The 18626-nt window shown below is 36.2% G+C and overlaps 1 protein-coding gene across 1 annotated transcript in view; it reads left to right on the top strand.

Annotated features, from left to right (window-relative positions):
* LOC306883422 (pro-neuregulin-2, membrane-bound isoform-like) overlaps window positions 1-16269 on the top strand; it is a gene marked incomplete at its 3' end in the record, with an annotated part of 75731 nt that extends 59462 nt beyond the window's left edge. Inside the window, exons 7-11 of the mRNA XM_079438670.1 lie at window positions 4936-5038; window positions 6139-6262; window positions 7677-7810; window positions 14237-14461; window positions 15624-16269. Coding sequence (XP_079294796.1) covers window positions 4936-5038; window positions 6139-6262; window positions 7677-7810; window positions 14237-14461; window positions 15624-16269 — 1232 coding nt within the window. The remainder of the gene's footprint in view (window positions 1-4935; window positions 5039-6138; window positions 6263-7676; window positions 7811-14236; window positions 14462-15623) is intronic.
* Window positions 16270-18626: the final 2357 nt, after the last annotated feature.

Genomic DNA, 18626 nt, shown 5'->3' with positions numbered 1-18626 from the left:
TCATTAGAAATGTAGCAATTCATGTCTTTTATCAAAACACCATTTTATAAAAGTGATAAGCCACTAAGACCATCGTTACAGTGATTTTACCACAGCCTTCCGTGGTTTATTGCTGTAATAAACTCTTAAATTTAAACACATTATGCTTATGTGACTAAACTTGTTAGACAAATAAGATATGTAGAATAGCTTGTAATTCTTCACACTGCAAAAAAACAAAAACAAACAAACAATCTTTTAACCAGTGTTTTTGACATGTTTTCCAGTCAAATATCCTAACATAAAACTACTTTAAAAGAAAATACTTGAGAAGAAAAATTGTGTGTAGGATAATAAGGCTGGTTCTCTTTTTAGAGAATATATCTTGAATGAATTCGCAATTATTATGGGGAGAACATTAAGATAAACTATATATATATATATATATAAATCTGTTCCTTGGCAGGTCTTAAAATTTGGAAAATAAACCTCAGATGAACAACATGACATATTGCACCATGTCATTATTATTATTATTTTTTTTAAATAAGCCAAAATGGAAACGCCATGTGTGACAAAGTTACTGTTAACATAGGAGTTAAGGGGGGAAATAGCAGTGATTATCAGCAAGTGTGAGCACCTCTATAAAAGCAGAAGTTTTGACAGTTTTCTGGTCTGGAGCCTTCAGGTGGGTGTTAATACAATGCCAAGGAGGTAAGACATCAGCAAAGATCTTAGAGAAGCAATTGTTGCTGCCATTAATCTGGGAAGAGTAACACCACCATTTCCAAACAATGTGAAATCCATCATTAGGCAGTGTGGAAGTTTATTCACAAGTGGAAGATGTTCAAACAGACACCAAACCTCCCAGCAAATTGACCCCAAGATCAGACCATGTAACGCTCAGAGAAATGGCAGACAACCCAAGAACTACACCACAGACTCTACATGCCTCAGTTAACATGTTAAATGATAGAATTCATGATAGTACAATTAGAAAAATATGGGATAAGTATGGCATGTTTGGAAGGCTTGCCAGAAGAAAGCCTCTTCTCTAAAAAAGCATGGCAGCACAGTTTAGGTTTGCAAAGTTGCATCTGAACAAACCATAAGATTTCTAGAACAATATCCTTTGAACAGATGAGACCAAAGTGGAGATGTTTGACCATAATGCACAGCACCACGTTAGGTGAAAAACTAAAGAGCATTTCAACACAAACACCTCATACCAAAAGTCACACATGCTGGTGGAGGGCTGATGATTTGGGGCTTGTTTTGTAGCCACAGGCCCTGGGCACCTCAGAGTCCTTGGGTCGACCATGAAGAAGAGTTGGGCTAGAATTCCTCCAGAATGACGCGAGAGACTGATAAAGTCATACAGAACATGATTACTTCAGGGTATTGCTGCTAAATGTGGATCTACAGGCAATTGAATCATATAGGGTGTCCTAAGTTTGCCACACATGGCTTTTCCATCTTGGTTTTATTTTTGTTTAGTAAATAATGTCGTGTGACGTTGTTTATCTGAGGTTTTCATTTTCATAAGTCTGTGATGTCTTTGAGTGAGGACTGTTTGTATTTGACTTCTAGTTCTTTTGTACATTTTAAAGACTGTATACAGCCAAACAGCTCAAGTAGGAAAATACTTGAGAAATACTGGAAAGTACTGCACTAGCAAAGCTATTGCTCATTGAACAAGGCTTAATTGCCTTAGAGGGGCAGTATCCATAACCATAAGCTCTACTCTTCTGCACAATGGTAACGATTGCACTGTATAATGGAAACGTCAATGTAACAGAAACTCTTTCAAATGTCAAACATAACTGAACATTAAACATTAATAGATGTTTCCCTTCACTCAAAAATGCATAGCATTTCATTTCAAAATTTACTCTCCATATCCAGCCATATGCAAAGCATGCTGGGAAGTAACAATCACCTCTAAAATAAAACTGCAAAATTGAGCTAATTCTCTTAAAACAAAAAGGGAGTCTTCTTTCCTAAAATTTATTTTTTTTAGTTTAATCAGTTCCTCAATTCAAGCCTCAAAACTGCTTAAGTTTCCTTTAAAAAAAATGAGGAAAACACATCTCTTGGTTTTATTAGTAAAAGGTCTTCAATATTTTATATACAACACTGAATCACAATTTCTTTAATGAAATATACTCACTATTTTTAATTATCACCTTCATTTTTTTAATGACAATTACAAGACCCATGATTAATTTTTTACGGTATAATATTGTAAAATATTATTATAATTTAAAGTAAGTTGTTTTATTTGAATATACATTTTTATATGTAGTAATAATAATAGAAGCATTAGAGAGAATTAAAGAGCATATATAAGAGAATTCTTTCCAAGACATTAAAAAAAACCTCAGTTATTCAAAGCATGCAATTTTGTTTCTCAAGTGCATTTATCTTGTTTTAAGGATATTTTTTCATAAAAAATATTTTTGTATATTTTTTCATGGAAAACAGCACAAATATACTAATTAAGAACCGTATTTTTTTGCAGTGCATTAAACAATAATAAAACTTTTATTTACACACAGCATATGTGTCAGGGAGCCGAGTGAGGGGTAAAATGAGTGTTGCCCATCTCTTCTTCTGTCTTCTTGTCTGCACCACTAGAGTACATTAGCCAATGGTCTGGGTACATCTCGCTCTCCGTTTTCTCTCTCTCTTTGTGTACTCTGATCTCTGTTTCCTGTAACAAGCATGCAATGCAATATCAGTGTCTGACTCAACCGCCCCCCCTCCCCCCCGCGTTTCTCTTTTATTACACACTCATCCCCCTTCTGTTTGGCCCTCAATTCTCTTCTCTCCTTCCTCCCGTCCGTTTTCTCGTTCCCTCCCTTCATGTTCTATATGCTTCCTCTGTTGCTGCCCACGTTCAGCACCCCAGAGGATTTTTCGAATATTCTCGTTTTCAAAAATCAGACCCAGATATAAAAATATGTGTTCAAGGCATCTGTATATATGGTCTTCATAAAACCTGCTCATCAAACATTTGGTTTGCCGTTTGCCAAAATGTATGTTCTTTACCCTCCAATCAGTTTTAAAGTCAACATGAAATGGTGTTAGCAACCCTTTTTAATTAGTACTGTAATATTTCAGAGTGAAATGTGAAATTATATATATGTATATATATATATATATATATATATATATATATATAATTAATAGCATTTAAAATTCATTAAAATATATACGTATATAAAAAGAAATTAAATGTGAACTTGAAAAGTTTAATGAAATAATTTAAATAAAAAAAAAAAAAAATATGAAGAAATAAAACATTAATTTATTACTTCACAATAATGTGCACTGATGAATCATTCACCGGAATGTGCATTAAGAAAGTAATTGGGTTATTTTTGATTTCATGTTGATTTTTAAACACATTTATTTCCGATAAAACTGCTTGTGAAGTTTAATCGGGTTTTATGAACAACCCTCTCCAAAGAGCTCTTATAATGCAGTTTGCATGTTTTAACTCTATTTTACAGGCATGCTTTACGCAAGACTTATAAACTCAGACTGCTCTGTCTTCAGACGTCATAGGATTTTATATATAGAATAATGCATGTAATGGGCTTTCAGAGGGGCGGAGATTTCATTTTATAAACACTTCTAGCCAAAAAATGTGAGTTTCCAGTGTTGCACAGTATGGTTTCAGTCCTAGAGGTAGCCAAAAGTTCTCCCACCGTTTCAGCATAATACGCTTTATGTGAAACCCTGACAGACAGCGAAAGCACCACAGCTGTGCCCTTCCCATGCTGCCGAGCACCTGATATCAGCCATCTGAAATGTGTTTTTAAAATGACATCTGATGCACGTCTGCGCCCATTAAAAATAACGATTATAGGTTTAAAGGCAGAGTTCACCCAAAAAATGACAATCATTGTTTACTCACCCTCATGTCATTCTAAACCTGTTTGACTTTTTTTTTCCCGTGAAACACAAAATGAGATGTTTAGCAAAATGGCTGGAAATGTATCAATATATATGATATTATGATATCGATATGTTACCTATAAGGTGATATATAATTTTCACAAACGTGATGCAAGATTATAACATATATAAAATCCCCATAGTGAAATTTGTATATGTTCATATGTACATAATACTATATGATGATTTTTTATTTAGTATAATATGTGGCAACCATATATGTCAACAGTACATTTTATTTATATATGCATATACATCATATATGTAAAAAAAATACTTTTTTTTTTTTTTTAAATACATGTCTGTCTTTTATATTTGCTTGCATTTACATGCATTGACAGGATGAATATACATGTACATGACATATATAGGCCTATTACATTTGCATATCGGGGTCCAAGTAGCTTTCTTCCATACATTTCTTCCATATTTTCTTCCATGGGGCTCTCAATCTCTAAAAAGGACAAAAAAGCACCATGAAAGCATAAAGTCATTCATATGTCTTGTGCAATATTTTCCAAGTTGCTTGATAGCTTCAGATGTTATTATTCACTGACAATCTTGCTTGACAGTCCCAGTCCCCATTCATTTTCATTAATTGGAAATTGTAGCTTGGACTTAAAGCTTTAAACGTCTCCTTTTTGGTTCCACAGGAGAAATAAAATCATTCAGGTTTGCAGCAACATGAGGGTTAGTTAATAATGACGGAATATTCATTTTTAGGTGTACTGTCCCTTTAACTAAAGAAATCTGTTTAGAAGTGACAAATATGGCTGTTTACAACTATAACATGAAATATAGACTGAAGTTAGAAAATGTTTTAGGCCGAATGAATTAGTTTTGACTTGGTTTAAAGGCTTCCACTGATGCAGCGGTTGTGTGTTTTGTATGTATGTGTGTCTTTGTGTTCAATGGTCGTCGTGTACATGTGTGTTTGTCTCTGTGTATGTCTGTGTATATGTGTGTGCTTGTCCATGGCTCTCATTCCTTCAGAGGCTGAGGAGCTGTACCAAAAACGTGTGCTGACGATAACTGGCATCTGCGTGGCACTGCTGGTGGTTGGCATCGTGTGTGTGGTGGCATACTGCAAAACCAAGTAAGCCCCGGGAACTCTAGCGATCGCCAGAAAGAGCTGTGCACATTCACACATTAAATTAAAAGCATACCAAAAAAAAAAAAAGCATTACACCCTTTGGGTGGTATAAGCAAAATTTGCTTTGTGAGGAAATTTATATCACTATATCTTTTTATAATACTTGTGTTTAAAAGTTTGGGGTCAGTATAATTTTTTTTATTTAATTTTTTTTTTATTAAATTAATAATTTTATTCAGCAAGGATGCATTACACTGATCAAATGTGATATTAACGACATTTATAATATTTATATTTCAAATAAATGCTGTTATTTTGAACTTTTCTATTCATCAAATAATTCTGAAAAATATTACCAGGGTTTCCACACACACAAAAAGTTAAGCAGCTCAACCATTTTCAGTATTTACAATAAGAAATATTTCTTGAGCAGCAAATCAGCAGAATTATTTTTTTAGAATGATTCGTAAGGGATCATGTGACACTGAAGACTGGAGTAATGATGCTGAAAATTTAGCTTTGCATCACAGGAATAAATGACATTTTATAATATATTTAAATAGAAAATCATTATTTTAAATTGCAATAATATTTGACAACATCATTATTTTTACTGTATTTTTGATCACATAAATGTAGCCTTGGTGAGAATAAGATACCCCAAACCTTTGAACAGTAGTGTACATACATTGCTGATATATAATTTATTTAAAAAGAAAAAAAGCAATTTAGCTGGAAACAACAACAAAAAAATCAAACCAAATTAAATTTAATTATATGACCATGGCAATGACTATTTTTCAGTAATTCAAAGAACTAATTATTGTTACAATTATTATAATGAATTAATTTTATATTTTCTACTGGATACAAACTAAATGATAATATTATTCCTATCATTAAAACAATATATGTATATATGGTCATGCCATCTAGCCCTAATCTACACCAAATCAAAGTAACTTTTGTATGTTTCACTTTAGCGATCAGCAGGTTAGTACATCTTGTCTGTAGATACTTGGTCATTTTCTGTTTTAAATATTAGAGTATTTGCTGTCATTGTATAAGTCAAAGATAAGATTTGAGATTGGATCTTTCTTCAGGAAACAAAGAAAGAAGTTGCATAACCACCTGCACCAGAACATGTGTGCAGAGCATCCGAACCGCATGCTGGCCAACGGACCCAACCATCCCGGCCCCGGCCCTGAGGAAATCCCCATGGTGGATGTGAGTTGCCTGCCTCTCATGATGATATATCTTTTGCATATTCTGAAGATTTAGTCATCGAAGGCATGATAAAGCATTCCAGTTAAAAAAGTGTTCACAGGCAGATTGCCTTAAAAAGCATTTAAAGGGGTCATATGACGTTACTAAAAAGAACATTATTTTGTGTATTTGGTGTAATGCAATATGTTTATGCGGTTTTAGGTTAAAAAAAACACATTATTTTCCACATACTGTACATTATTGTTGCTCCTCTATGCTCCACCTTTCTGAAACGCATACATTTTTACAAAGCTCATTGTTCTGAGAAGCGAGGCGTGCTCTGATTGGCCAGCAATCCAGTGCATTGTGATTGACCGAATACCTCAAGCGTGAAACGGAAATGTTACGCCCCTCACCGTATTGTGATGCCGTGTCCCGGCGCAACGACAACAAAAACACAAAACCCATTATAAACGAGGCATTTGTTGCATCCAGTGGGGACATAATTACTAATTATAATGACTTACACTGTCTTTTTAATAAACATTACCATGTCTGCATTTGTGATCGGAGAAACGACAAACAACAAGCACTACTCTACACTGCTCAAAACTCACGTTTGAATAGTCAGTAGCAAATTCTTTAAATAAGAAAATGTACTGTTCTTGCATAGTTGGAATTGCCCCACTTTATAGAAACAGCCTTTGTGCAAGCCAGCATTGTAGGCTACTCTTCCAGGTTTAGGAAATAGTCCTCTGTAAAATGCGCTGCACAAACTAATATTTGGGTTGAACTGTTCTGGAACAGTGTTGTAAATACAGCTTAACCACTGATTTCTAGTTGTGTCCTCTTTTGGAAGCCCAAACACAGTAGTTTCGCTTTCACAACGAAACAGCGTCGCCACGACATGGCGCCGGCGGCAGGAATAATGCTACAGCCAGAATAAAAATCACGCCCCCTTTCTTTGTGTATACATTTGGGTGGTGTTTTGTAAATCTTCCCACACCGTGACGTAGACATGTGGGGGGCGTGTTTAAATGAGCCGTTTTAGGAGGGCGTGTTCGAGTCTTAAATTTTATAAAGAATATCTCTTTGGTTTTGAGACTTTAGTCTTTGCAACTCCAAAGAGAAAGGAAAACTCATATGACCCCTTTAATGTTGCTTTTGGTACTTTTGGAGTAAATCATCGATTTGGGTTTGTTTGTTTGTTTGATTAGATTAGATTGAAAGTTCTTAAAGATTATGTGAACTGCAGTGTGGTATCTTCTGGATGTTACAGCAATTCAGAAGTAATTCGCAATTGATTACATTATTGTGATAAACTGCTTCCTGTGGTGCTCACATTGACAACTAAGCATTCTTCAAATGTAATTAAATTTAGGTTAGGATTCAGGTGTGAAAATGACACAATCTCATGCTACTCTTTATATTTCAGTATATATCTAAGAATGTCCCAGCAACTGAGCGAGTAGTACGACATGGAACAGAGACATCAGGCAATTTCTCGGGCAGCCGAATGTCGTCACGATCCCACCACACCTCCACAGCTTCTCACGCTTCCAGTCACCGGTACTGACTCTTCCCTGACTGATTCATCTGCCAATATATCCATATATAGATCCTTGACTTGATATATCCTCTGTCCATCTGTCTATTTAGCTGTTCATTTACTAACCTAACTAGACAAAACTATTTACATGTATCTATTTTTCCATCGGACCCCAAATATTTTTCCAATCTCAAATATACATATATTTACATCTATCTATCTATCTATCTATCTATCTATCTATCTATCTATCTATCTGTCTGTCTATACAGTGTATATATATTTATATATATATATGGGCAACGATTAATCACATCCAAAATAAACGTTTTTGTTTAAATAATAATAATTAATATACTTATTATGTACAAAGACACACACATAATTTAGGTGCATTTATTTGTTCAAAAATACTAAAAAATAGTCACATATACAATTTAACATAACTGTTTTTAATTTTCTAAATATATTTCAAAATGTATTTTGCAAAAGCTGAATTTTCACATGATCCTTCAGAAATCATTGTAATATATTATTTGCTGCTAAAATAGAAAACAGTTATTTCTTATAATAATTCATGTTAAAAACAGTTGCTAAAAAATTGTGTGAAAATTTTTTTGTGAAGAGCATTTTTTTTCATATACTTTGATCAAAGAGTTAAAAAAGAGATATGTCTTTACTGCCAATTTTAACCAATTTATTGCATCCTGAATAAAGCCATAAATCTCTTTAAAATAAAAAAAAATCTTACTTAACTTTTTATACCTTTTATTTTTATTTGTTTTTTTTTTTCTCACATATTTTCTACTTCCCTTTGTGTTGTTCCCACCTTTTTTTTTTTTTTTTTTTTTTTTTTTTTTTTTTTTTTTTTTTTTTTTTTTTTTTTTATTGACAAAAACAACAACATACAAAACTCTCGTAGGGGAAAGAGAATATACATACCAATATACAAATGTTGTCACTATACAAACAGTACTAACCAAGCAGAAAACAACAGAAAACAAAAGAACAAGGGGGAGCTACTTCAAAATAGACAAGTCACAGGCAAAAAGGCTAAAGAAAAGAAAATTACCATTTGGAGCTGCACACACACACAAGGGGAGATTAATCAAAACAGTAGTTTCCTAGATATGTCACTACACATTTTCCTTGCAATTTTAGTAGATTTGATCTTTTTCAGTGAGGTAAAAAACAATTTAAAATCATTTATAAACCAAACAAAGGAAGGCTTAGAACATCTCCACTTACTGCAATGAATATGATATTTACCCATAAGAATAATCATATTGACTAAATCTGATACTGATGAATCTACATTATCCATATAAAAGAGGATGTGTGACAAGGTGAGGTTAGGGATATTATCAATCTTAAGTGACAGCCAATTATGTAACTCTGACCAAAAACTATTGACCACGGGGCAAAGGAAAAACATGTGTTCCAGAGTCTCATCAGCCATCTCACAAAAAACACAGGGGTCTACAACAAATTTGAATCTTTTTCTAAGAAAATCAGCAACCGGATATATCTTATGAATTATTTTAAAGTGAGTTTCTTTGACTTTTGGGGAAATGGGCCATTTGATGAATTTAAAATGTGTTTTTTCTATGGACAATGCAAGCATATTCGGAACCTGTACACACAATCCTCTGTTATAATCAAAAAACAATTTAGATTTCAAAACACCATTAATATATTTATTATTACATTTATAGTCAACTAAACTACAGTCATTAATAACTAAATTTGGTAAAGTTGGTAAGGGTCTTACTATTGAATATAACAATGTGCTTTGAATTAACTGTAATAATGGTACAGGTATTGCTTTACAGATCTTGCTGTATTCTCTATTCGTACATTTTAAATTATATTTGTCTAAGAAAGCTTTATATTCAAAGAAGTTGCCATTATCATCTATAATATCATTCACAAACACAACGCCATTTTCATACCAATCATACCTGAACAATGATTTTCTGTTGATAATAATGACCCTATTGTTCCATAAGGTGGATCCATGTGGAGAAAAGTTATGGGTGAATATCATTTTCCAATATTGGAGAATTTGTTTGTGGAAGTTTGATAATTTAACAGGAATTTTGGTCACCTCAAAATCACATTGCAAAAGAAAATCAAGCCCTCCTACTTTTTTAAATAGATGTCTAGGAATGTGAAACCACATAGAATCTGATTGTGATAGATATGTTCTCAACCAGTTAATCTTAAAGGTCCCAAACATTGATTCAAAGTCCAAGGCTTTGATACCACCCATATCATACTCTTTAACCAGCTGAGATTTCCTTATATAATGGGTTTTATTTTTCCACAGGAATTGGAAAATAATTGAGTTGACTTTCTTTATATTACCGGAAGAAACATACAGGGAGTGACACGGATAAATTACTTTGGAAATACCTTCTGCTTTAGATAGAGTAACTCTACCAAAGATAGTGAGGTCTCTGGTAAGCCATCGACTCAAAGATTTCTTCATATCTATTAATCGGTCAGAAAAATTAACATCTTCCCTTCTGATAGCATTTTTAGATAAAACTATTCCTAGATATTTCACTTCAGATTTAACCTCGATTGAAGAGATGATGGAATCCGATGACGAGTGAATGGGAAGTAGCTCACATTTTTTAACATTGAGAGTTAATCCTGACGCTTTAGAGAACATCGAGACTGAATCAAGGGCAACATCAACCATGAATTTATTCTTTAAAAGGATTGCTGTGTCATCTGCAAACTGACTAATTTTAAATTCTTTGTCAAATATAGAGATCCCATGCAAATCGGGGTTGTGATTAATGCACATGATAAGTGATTGGGTGGCTAGAATAAACAGTTTGGGAGAAATCGGGCACCCTTGTCTAATACCGCGGAGCACCTCAAACCTAGGAGTCATACCAGGATTCAGGGACACAGAACTATATATGTCAGTATAAAACATCTTAATTATTTTACAAAAATTGTTCCCAAAACCTAAAAAACCTAAGACTTCAAATAAAAAGGCATGTTCAACAGTGTCAAATGCCTTGTAAAAATCGAGAAATAAAATAAAGGCATCTGTATCAATGAGATCTCGATAATCAAGCATGTCAAGAAGCAATCTGGTATGATTATGTATATTTCTACCCCTCATGAAAGCTGATTGACACTCATCAATAATATGTGATAATCCCTCATTCAGACGATTAGCATAGACAAGTGCCAATAATTTATAATCGTTACATAACAAGGTAATTGGTCTCCAATTATCCAATAACAGATTATCTTTGTTGGGTTTGGGAATTAGAGTGATGAGACCATGTTTCATAGTGGGAGAAAGATTACCTTTTGAGATACAATCTAAATAGGCATTATAGAGCATTTCCCTGATATCACTCCAAAAGAAAAGTAAAAACTCCACAGTTATCCCATCTATTCCAGGTGATTTCCCCTTAGACATCTGTCGAACTGCCAAGTCTAGTTCCTCAATTCTTAGCTCATCTTCCATAGACTGTTTAAAATTATCATCCATTGTCTTTTTAAACCCCTGAATCCTATTTAAGAAAAAACAACAATCTTCTTTAGAAAAAAGGGATTTATACAAATTACTATAAAAAGCTTTAATTTTTTCATTTACTTGTTCTTGATTTTCAACAATAACATCATTTATATTTAACTTCCGAATTTTTTTCTTCGTCTGTCTTTGTTTTTCCAGACTAAAAAAATAGGAAGAGTTTTTTTCCCCTTCTTCGATCCAACGAGCCCTTGAACGAATAAATGCTCCCCTGGCCTTTTCCAGATATATATTATCAAGATGGGACTGTAGATTGTTTAATTCAGTCTGCTCTTCCAGTGTCAAATCATTTTTACAGCACAACCTATTAATGTGACTGGTGATGTCCCTTTGTCTTATCTTTTTAAGTGTTGATAATTGCTTACTTCTCTTAATAGCTATCTGCTTCACTTTAAATTTGAACCATTCCCATTCACTCAGAAAACACACTTCCAATTCACCTACTTCTTTAACCAGTTGTTTAACTTCATAACAAAACTCAGTATCTTCCAAGAGGGTATTATTGAATTTCCATATGGGGTTTATGCAATTCTCTCTTCTACCTGTAGAAAGTGTCAGAGATATTACACAATGATCAGTTAGGGGTGATGCTGAAATTTCACATCTATTTACCTCATTAATTAAATTGTCTGAGATTAACCAATAATCCAATCTTGAGCACTGGCCATTATTAGATGAGTTAAACCAGGTAAATTGTTTTCTGGTTGGGTTTTTCATTCTCCAATAATCTATTAAATTAGCCTTTGTGATTAATTCAGCTATTGTTTCGTCAAATGTGTGGCAGTGTCTTTTTGATGGTAGGCGGTCTAACCAAAGATCAGGGGCCAAGTTAAAATCTCCCCCAATTATTACTCTATCCGTTGAAAAAAGCATTTTCCATTCTTCTAAGCACTTACTTAAATATGAGAAGAGATTTTTGTTCTGTGGTCTTTTGTTATAACCATACACACATAATAAAATGTAATTTATACCATTAATTTCTGTTGCGACCATTATCCAATAGCCGGTAGGGTCACTTTTATGGTCAATAATTTTCCCAGGAAATCTATTTAACAAAATCATAACTCCTGCCGAGCGTGATGTTCCATGACTGAAAAAGATAGAGTCTCCCCATTGCAACTTCCAAAATTTGATGTCAGCTTCATCTGAGTGGGTTTCTTGCAAAAAAACACAATTAGCCCTTTGCTCCTTACAGAAAAGAAAAATAGCCTTACGTTTTACATTATCTTTCAACCCCCTAGTATTTAAAGAAATAAAGGAAAACATTTAGGTGATAGTAGATAACCTATAAACAGTGCGCAAAAGAGTATTAACGATGCGCAGGAATGAGTCATTAGTCCTAAATCTACATGTTTAGTGTAACTAATCCTCTATACACTATAGAGGAAATAAAGGAAAACTACAAACCGACCAGCTATTGTAACAAAGGTCTATTTAGATATGGAATCAACTTCGTCTTCTTTGTTGTGTTTTTCTTAATTTTGGCAGCCATAAAGCTATTGTTAGTAGACTACCAAAAAAAATATAATAATAAATAAAATAAAAAAATAAAAATTAAATAAAATTCTCACATTATGACCAGCTTTAAAAACATTTAACAGGTATTCAAAGTAAACAATCAGTATCTGCCATATGCTGGCGTGCAAAAAAATAAAAATAAAAAAATAAAAATTTGGAGTCATCAACGTAGGTTATCATGCTCCGATCATAACATCGACTTATTCAACCCCGAATGTTCAGTGATGCATTAACAAACAAAGTGCGGGTAGTGTTGATACTTACATATTGGAGCATTTATGTCAACCAACAATAAAAAATAAATTTCTCAGTCAAACGTGAGTGCAGGCTGAGTTTCTGACAGCCATTCAAATGAAAGCAAAACAAGTGATCAATTGGGGTCCACTCTCCGGTTATCGATCAGCGCATATCCTTCCTTTAAGAATGCCCTTTTACCCGTCTTTCTGGCTTCTTGGACCAGAGGCCACAGCTTTGCACGCGCCTCCCGGTCTTCTTTCGAGAAGTCTTCTTTGAAACGTATGTGCATGTCTCTACACACTCTCGCATCCTTCGACTTCTTCCAAACATCATCCCGCACCGTTCTCATCCCGAACTGAATGATGATCGCTCTCGGTGTGTTATTTGAGGTAGCGGCATCGCCTTTCCTTCCCAGCCGGTGAACGGTGTCTACGGTGTCTCGCAGCCGCTCCACAGACATTGGAACAACTCTTGTCAGTATCCCGATGACAACTTCTCTCGTGTCCTCTCCATCCTTTTCAGGGAGACCAATCATCCTCAGATTCCACCTTCTTTTATATCGGGTTTGCTCTGCACATGCTTCTTTTAACAAGCTGTTTTCTCTCTGAAGGCCTCCTATTTGTTTTTGAAGCGCGCAGATTTCTTCTCGGTTTTTTTTGTTTGCGGTTGTGTTAGCTTCAATACGTCTGTCGAAACTTTTCAAAAGTTCTGTCTGCTCGTCCATTTTTCTGGTCAGAGCTTGTACTGCATGAAGAATTGCAGCGCCAGTATTCACGTCCTCAATTTCACTTTGTTTTCTCTGTTTCTTTGGATTTGGCTGTTTTATCGGCGTATGTTCTTTGTTAATTTTGTCTTCTTTGGATGAATGTTGCTCTGCTTCCATTTCTCCCTCAATGTCCAAATCGTCACATGCCTCGTGGAGAGCAGCCAAATTGTAGTTGTGGTCGGACATGATTCCAAAAAACAAATAAAATGTTGCCACTACGTTAAATATCTGTTTAGTAAAGAGGTTGTTACACTAGTTTATCACATTTCAAGGACTAAAAATAAACTTTTTACCGGAGCCTGCAAAAGTGCTACCACTCACTCCGCCATCTTGAAACCCCCCCGTGTTGTTCCCACCTGTCAGGCACGAGGAGCGCACATGGAGTATGGAGAGGACGGACAGCATACATTCTGACTGCCAGTCGGGGGCACTCTCTTCCTCTGTTGCCACCAGTAAATGCAGCAGCCCGGCCTGTATGGAGGCTCGTGCCCGCCGAGCAGCATACTGTGGGTATTCTGGCACTACACAGTGCCCCCTACAGTACGGAGACTCTTACGACTCCCTGCGGGACTCACCTCACAGTGACAGGTGAGTGAAAAAGGAAACGACTGCAGCAGATAAGAAGTGTTCACCTTCACAGATAAAAGACACTGAGTATATTTGTGGTCAAATGAAAGTATGCTGATTGTCCTGTTGGTTAAATAAGTTTGTAAGCTTTATTTGATCAGGAATTTGATATTTGGTGTTGAACCATTGTACAATATAAGCAGATCTCAGATATGTTCTGTAGCGTTGACAGTAGCTTAACTTACCTTGTCATGTTCCTCCTTTGTTGCTTTGGATAAAAGCATCTGCTAAATGATTAAATGTACCTCCTTTCAAAACATTTTTCCTAGTTTTTTCCAACAGGTAGCAGTGTAATGCAACAAAACACTACTGCTCTGCTTTTTCTACACTATCTTTTCTCTCTAAAGTAGAAGTCAGATTCATTTTCATGAGCTGTTTTGGTTGGATGGTTGATGTAAACAGGCTGATTCAGTATATCAAATTTAATTTTTGTGGGAAAATATTTAGTTAAATGCTTTTGCGAGATAAAATAATGCATAATAGCATAATTTTTTTTCAACTGTTTTCTAAGATTTTTTAGTATTTAGTGTAGTTTAGATATAATGTCATTATAACTGGTTGATTCATCATAAATCATTGATTCAAAAACAATTTTTTTATTCCATAAATATTGATCTGAATGTGCTAATATTCATATAAATTATAACATGCAGCACACTACCATTCAAATGTTTAAGGTCAATACGATTTTTAAATTTTTTTAAAGAAATTAATACTTTTTAAAAAAGATTTCTATTTCAAATAAATGCTGTTCTTTTGAACATTATATGCATCGAAGAATCCTGAAATGTATCACCATTTCTAAAAATACCAAGCAGCACAGCTTTTTTCAGCATTGATAATAAGAAATACAAAATATTTCTATTCAAATTATTTAACTTTTTATTCATCAAAGTATAAAAAATGATGTTTGTCACATATTAAGCAACAGTTGTTTTCAACATAACATGTTATTTTAAACTGTAAAAATATTTAATTTTCACTGGAATAATTTTGATTAGATGAATGCAGCTTTGCTGAGCATAAGAGTCTTCTCACTGACCCTGAATTTATTAAAGGTAATGTGTATTTAAAAGATTTTTCTGTCCTGTGTCTCACCCCATGTTTTTCTGCATCTTCGCAGGTACGTGTCTGCTCTGACCACGCCAGCGCGTCTATCGCCGGTGGACTTTCACTCCTCACTGCCCCCGCAGGTACCTACCTTTCAGATCACCACGCCCAACGCCACCCATGCCCTCTGCCTGCCGCCCGCCGCCTCGGCCATCGCCATGGCAGCCTACTCGCCCGATGACGACCAACCCCTCCTGCACCACTACCAGCGATCCCGACGCCCGTATTACGCGGCGGAGAGCACGGGCTCCCTTCCGTCCAGCCCGTACCGCTTCGTGGACGATGAGGATTACGAGACCACACAGGAGTACATGTCCTCCCGAGAGCAGCCGAAGAAGAGCAGCAATGGCCGCCGTTGGCACAGGAGGTCGCGGCTCAACGGCCACGTGTCGCAGCGCACGCCGGGCCCCAGGAACTACAGCTCTCAAAGCTGCCTGTCGGACAGCGAGTGGGAGGACGATGAGGTCGGCGACCTCGGCCACGGCGAGAGCACGCCGTTTCTCAGTATGCAGAACATGAACGCCACCGAACCGGCTACCATCTACCGACCCAACGACACACGGACTTTCACCAACACGGGACGCTCGGGCTCCCGGGGAAACGTGCAGGCCAACAAACTGTCGCAGTCACGGTCCAGACCGGACAATGCACCCCTTTAAAAAAGAACGACGAGAGCAAGGACGAACGAACTTGCGTAGGCGCGCAAAACAAATGATATGCTATAGACCTGCACCTATGAGAAATATTTTTTATTTTATATAACAGACAGATATTCTAAACAAATGAAATATTTATTTTCATTTCAGCAAAAATTGTCTACTAGCTAGCAGCAAAGACTTTTTTTATAGGGGGAAAACTATTTATATGTAATTCCTTTTTTTGATTTACAGCATTACGAAGAAGAATTACGTGCCAATTTTTTCACGAGTTAGAAATAGAATAATATTGTGGTGCCTTTTGCTGTTTGCCGACGAGGGAGGTTCAGTTGAAGTTTTGTAGCCTTTCTTAAAAACAGACTCTTGGGTTTTATAGACATGTTTTTCAGTTTTTTTCTTCGTTCGTTTGTTTCGTTTGTTCAGGATCTCCCCATTTGAACTGTGATATTATTCAGACACCATGCAATATCGAATCACTTCTGTGTAAGGTGTTTGTTTACATGACTAGGATTCACGTGCACACATAACCGACGTTATATTGCATCGGATGCCGAATCATTCGCGCATCTGAGCGCCGTTTGCATTCGTCTTTGGTTTCTACGTTCAACGTTTTCCTTTCTCTCAACTGGTTGTCGCATATTGTTTCCATTGAAACAGAGGTACGCAGGAGTTCACAGGGCATGACGCTGGGTCGCAGTATCGGCCCTGGTGTTCAGGGTTTTCAAAACGGTGGTCTGTGCGTCCAATGAATGTGTTTACACTTCTGTCCGTGTGCGTGAGAGTATCGTTGAACCTCAGTGTATATGTACGTGTCTTTGTGTACGCAGTTTCGTGCGAGAACGCATTTCGTTCGTGCGTTCGCGTTGTGTTCGTCTTCAGGTTAGCGTTTCGAGCGCGTGTGCGTGTTGTGAGTTTCGATGTGCGCCTGTGTGTGTATAGGTATGCTTGTACTCTTTTTAGGATGTTGGCTTTGTCGAAAGAGAGCTCTGGGTTAACGCTAAAGGGTTAAACCGGACCCCTAGTGGTGACACGAGCTCATTGCACTGTAACCTTCCTTCCTTGTGTAGTCATTGGCCTGCGGAGGAACCAATCCAGCCTGATTCTAGCCTACACGGACCTACATCTCTCTCCCACACGTTCCCATTCCTATGCCAGCAGCTTTAAGCCGCACTGTGTCTCAGGACTTTTCATCGAAAACTGCATTGCCCATAAAACAGATCCATTAATGCCCGTCGTGTCTGCATCATGCTGGGAAGACGATGAAGAACGATACGACCAGATGTGTTTATCTGCGAATGCTCCATGTTTTGTTGGCTTTCCTTCGTTTTGTTTCAGTGGGGTCGTTCCCAGTCCGCGCTCTCTTTTTTTGACACATCTGTATGCAAGTTGGAGACTTGCTCGAAGCAATGGGTGTTCGGCTACTAGACGTGCTACTTTAGGTGGATTCTAAAGTGTAAACCCCTACTTCCAGAGCCCAGCAACCTACAACTACATCTGAAAAGACAAACCCGCCACCCGCACACTTACACTTAGACACACATGCAGATGCACACACTCACTCACTCACACACACACACACACACACATGCTCAAGATTCATTCTGTGTGCACACAGTCGTTTAAAGCACCGCTCGTCTCACCAATTGATTTTCTTCCTGTCTTTCTCTTTCTGTTTCTTCTGTTCTTCCTCTCTGCCTGTGAAGGCGTCCCTCCCTCTGCATGTTCTTGTGGTTCAGATAGATGGGTGCATGGTAACCGCAGCAACTGAGTCGTATTCACACGGTGAAAGTGTAGTTTTCATTTGACATTCAGCAATAAATCCCCTTTTTCATGTTCATTCTTGACTTGGAATATGCTAGAAATTTTTGCAAGTTTTCTCAAAAAATAGTACTTGTTAAAAAATAAAATAAAATCAAACCACTTGTTCATATGGAGAAAAAAAATAAATCTTAATTCCTACCATTTTAAAAAATGAATTCATCAGGATTTATGTCTGTTTCTTGGAGTGATATATATGTCAACAGTTCCTTCGTTCTTTGACAGAACTTTGACTGAGTTTTATCAAGGATGTAACCAAATGTTCAATTTTAATGGAGACTGGAGGTAAAAACTTGACAACCAGCCTTTGAAAAACTTATATTGATCAACAACTCATTTTAATATTAGACGATATGCGTCCTCATCTGTCTCTATGGTGTGTACAGGTATGGATAACATTTTGAGGAATCAAATTTTCCTTAAATTTTAGAGATAAAAGTGCTTGAAAAGTACTGTGAAGTCCTCAGTCCAAAAAGAGCATTTATTGAAAATAATTCGCAAAAACATTTGACATCAGATGAATGCATTGAACACATGCAAAG

Source organism: Barbus barbus (genome assembly GCF_936440315.1).
Source record: "Barbus barbus genome assembly, chromosome: 17".
Taxonomy (NCBI): domain Eukaryota; kingdom Metazoa; phylum Chordata; class Actinopteri; order Cypriniformes; family Cyprinidae; genus Barbus; species Barbus barbus.
This window is presented reverse-complemented; position numbering and strand designations above follow the sequence as displayed.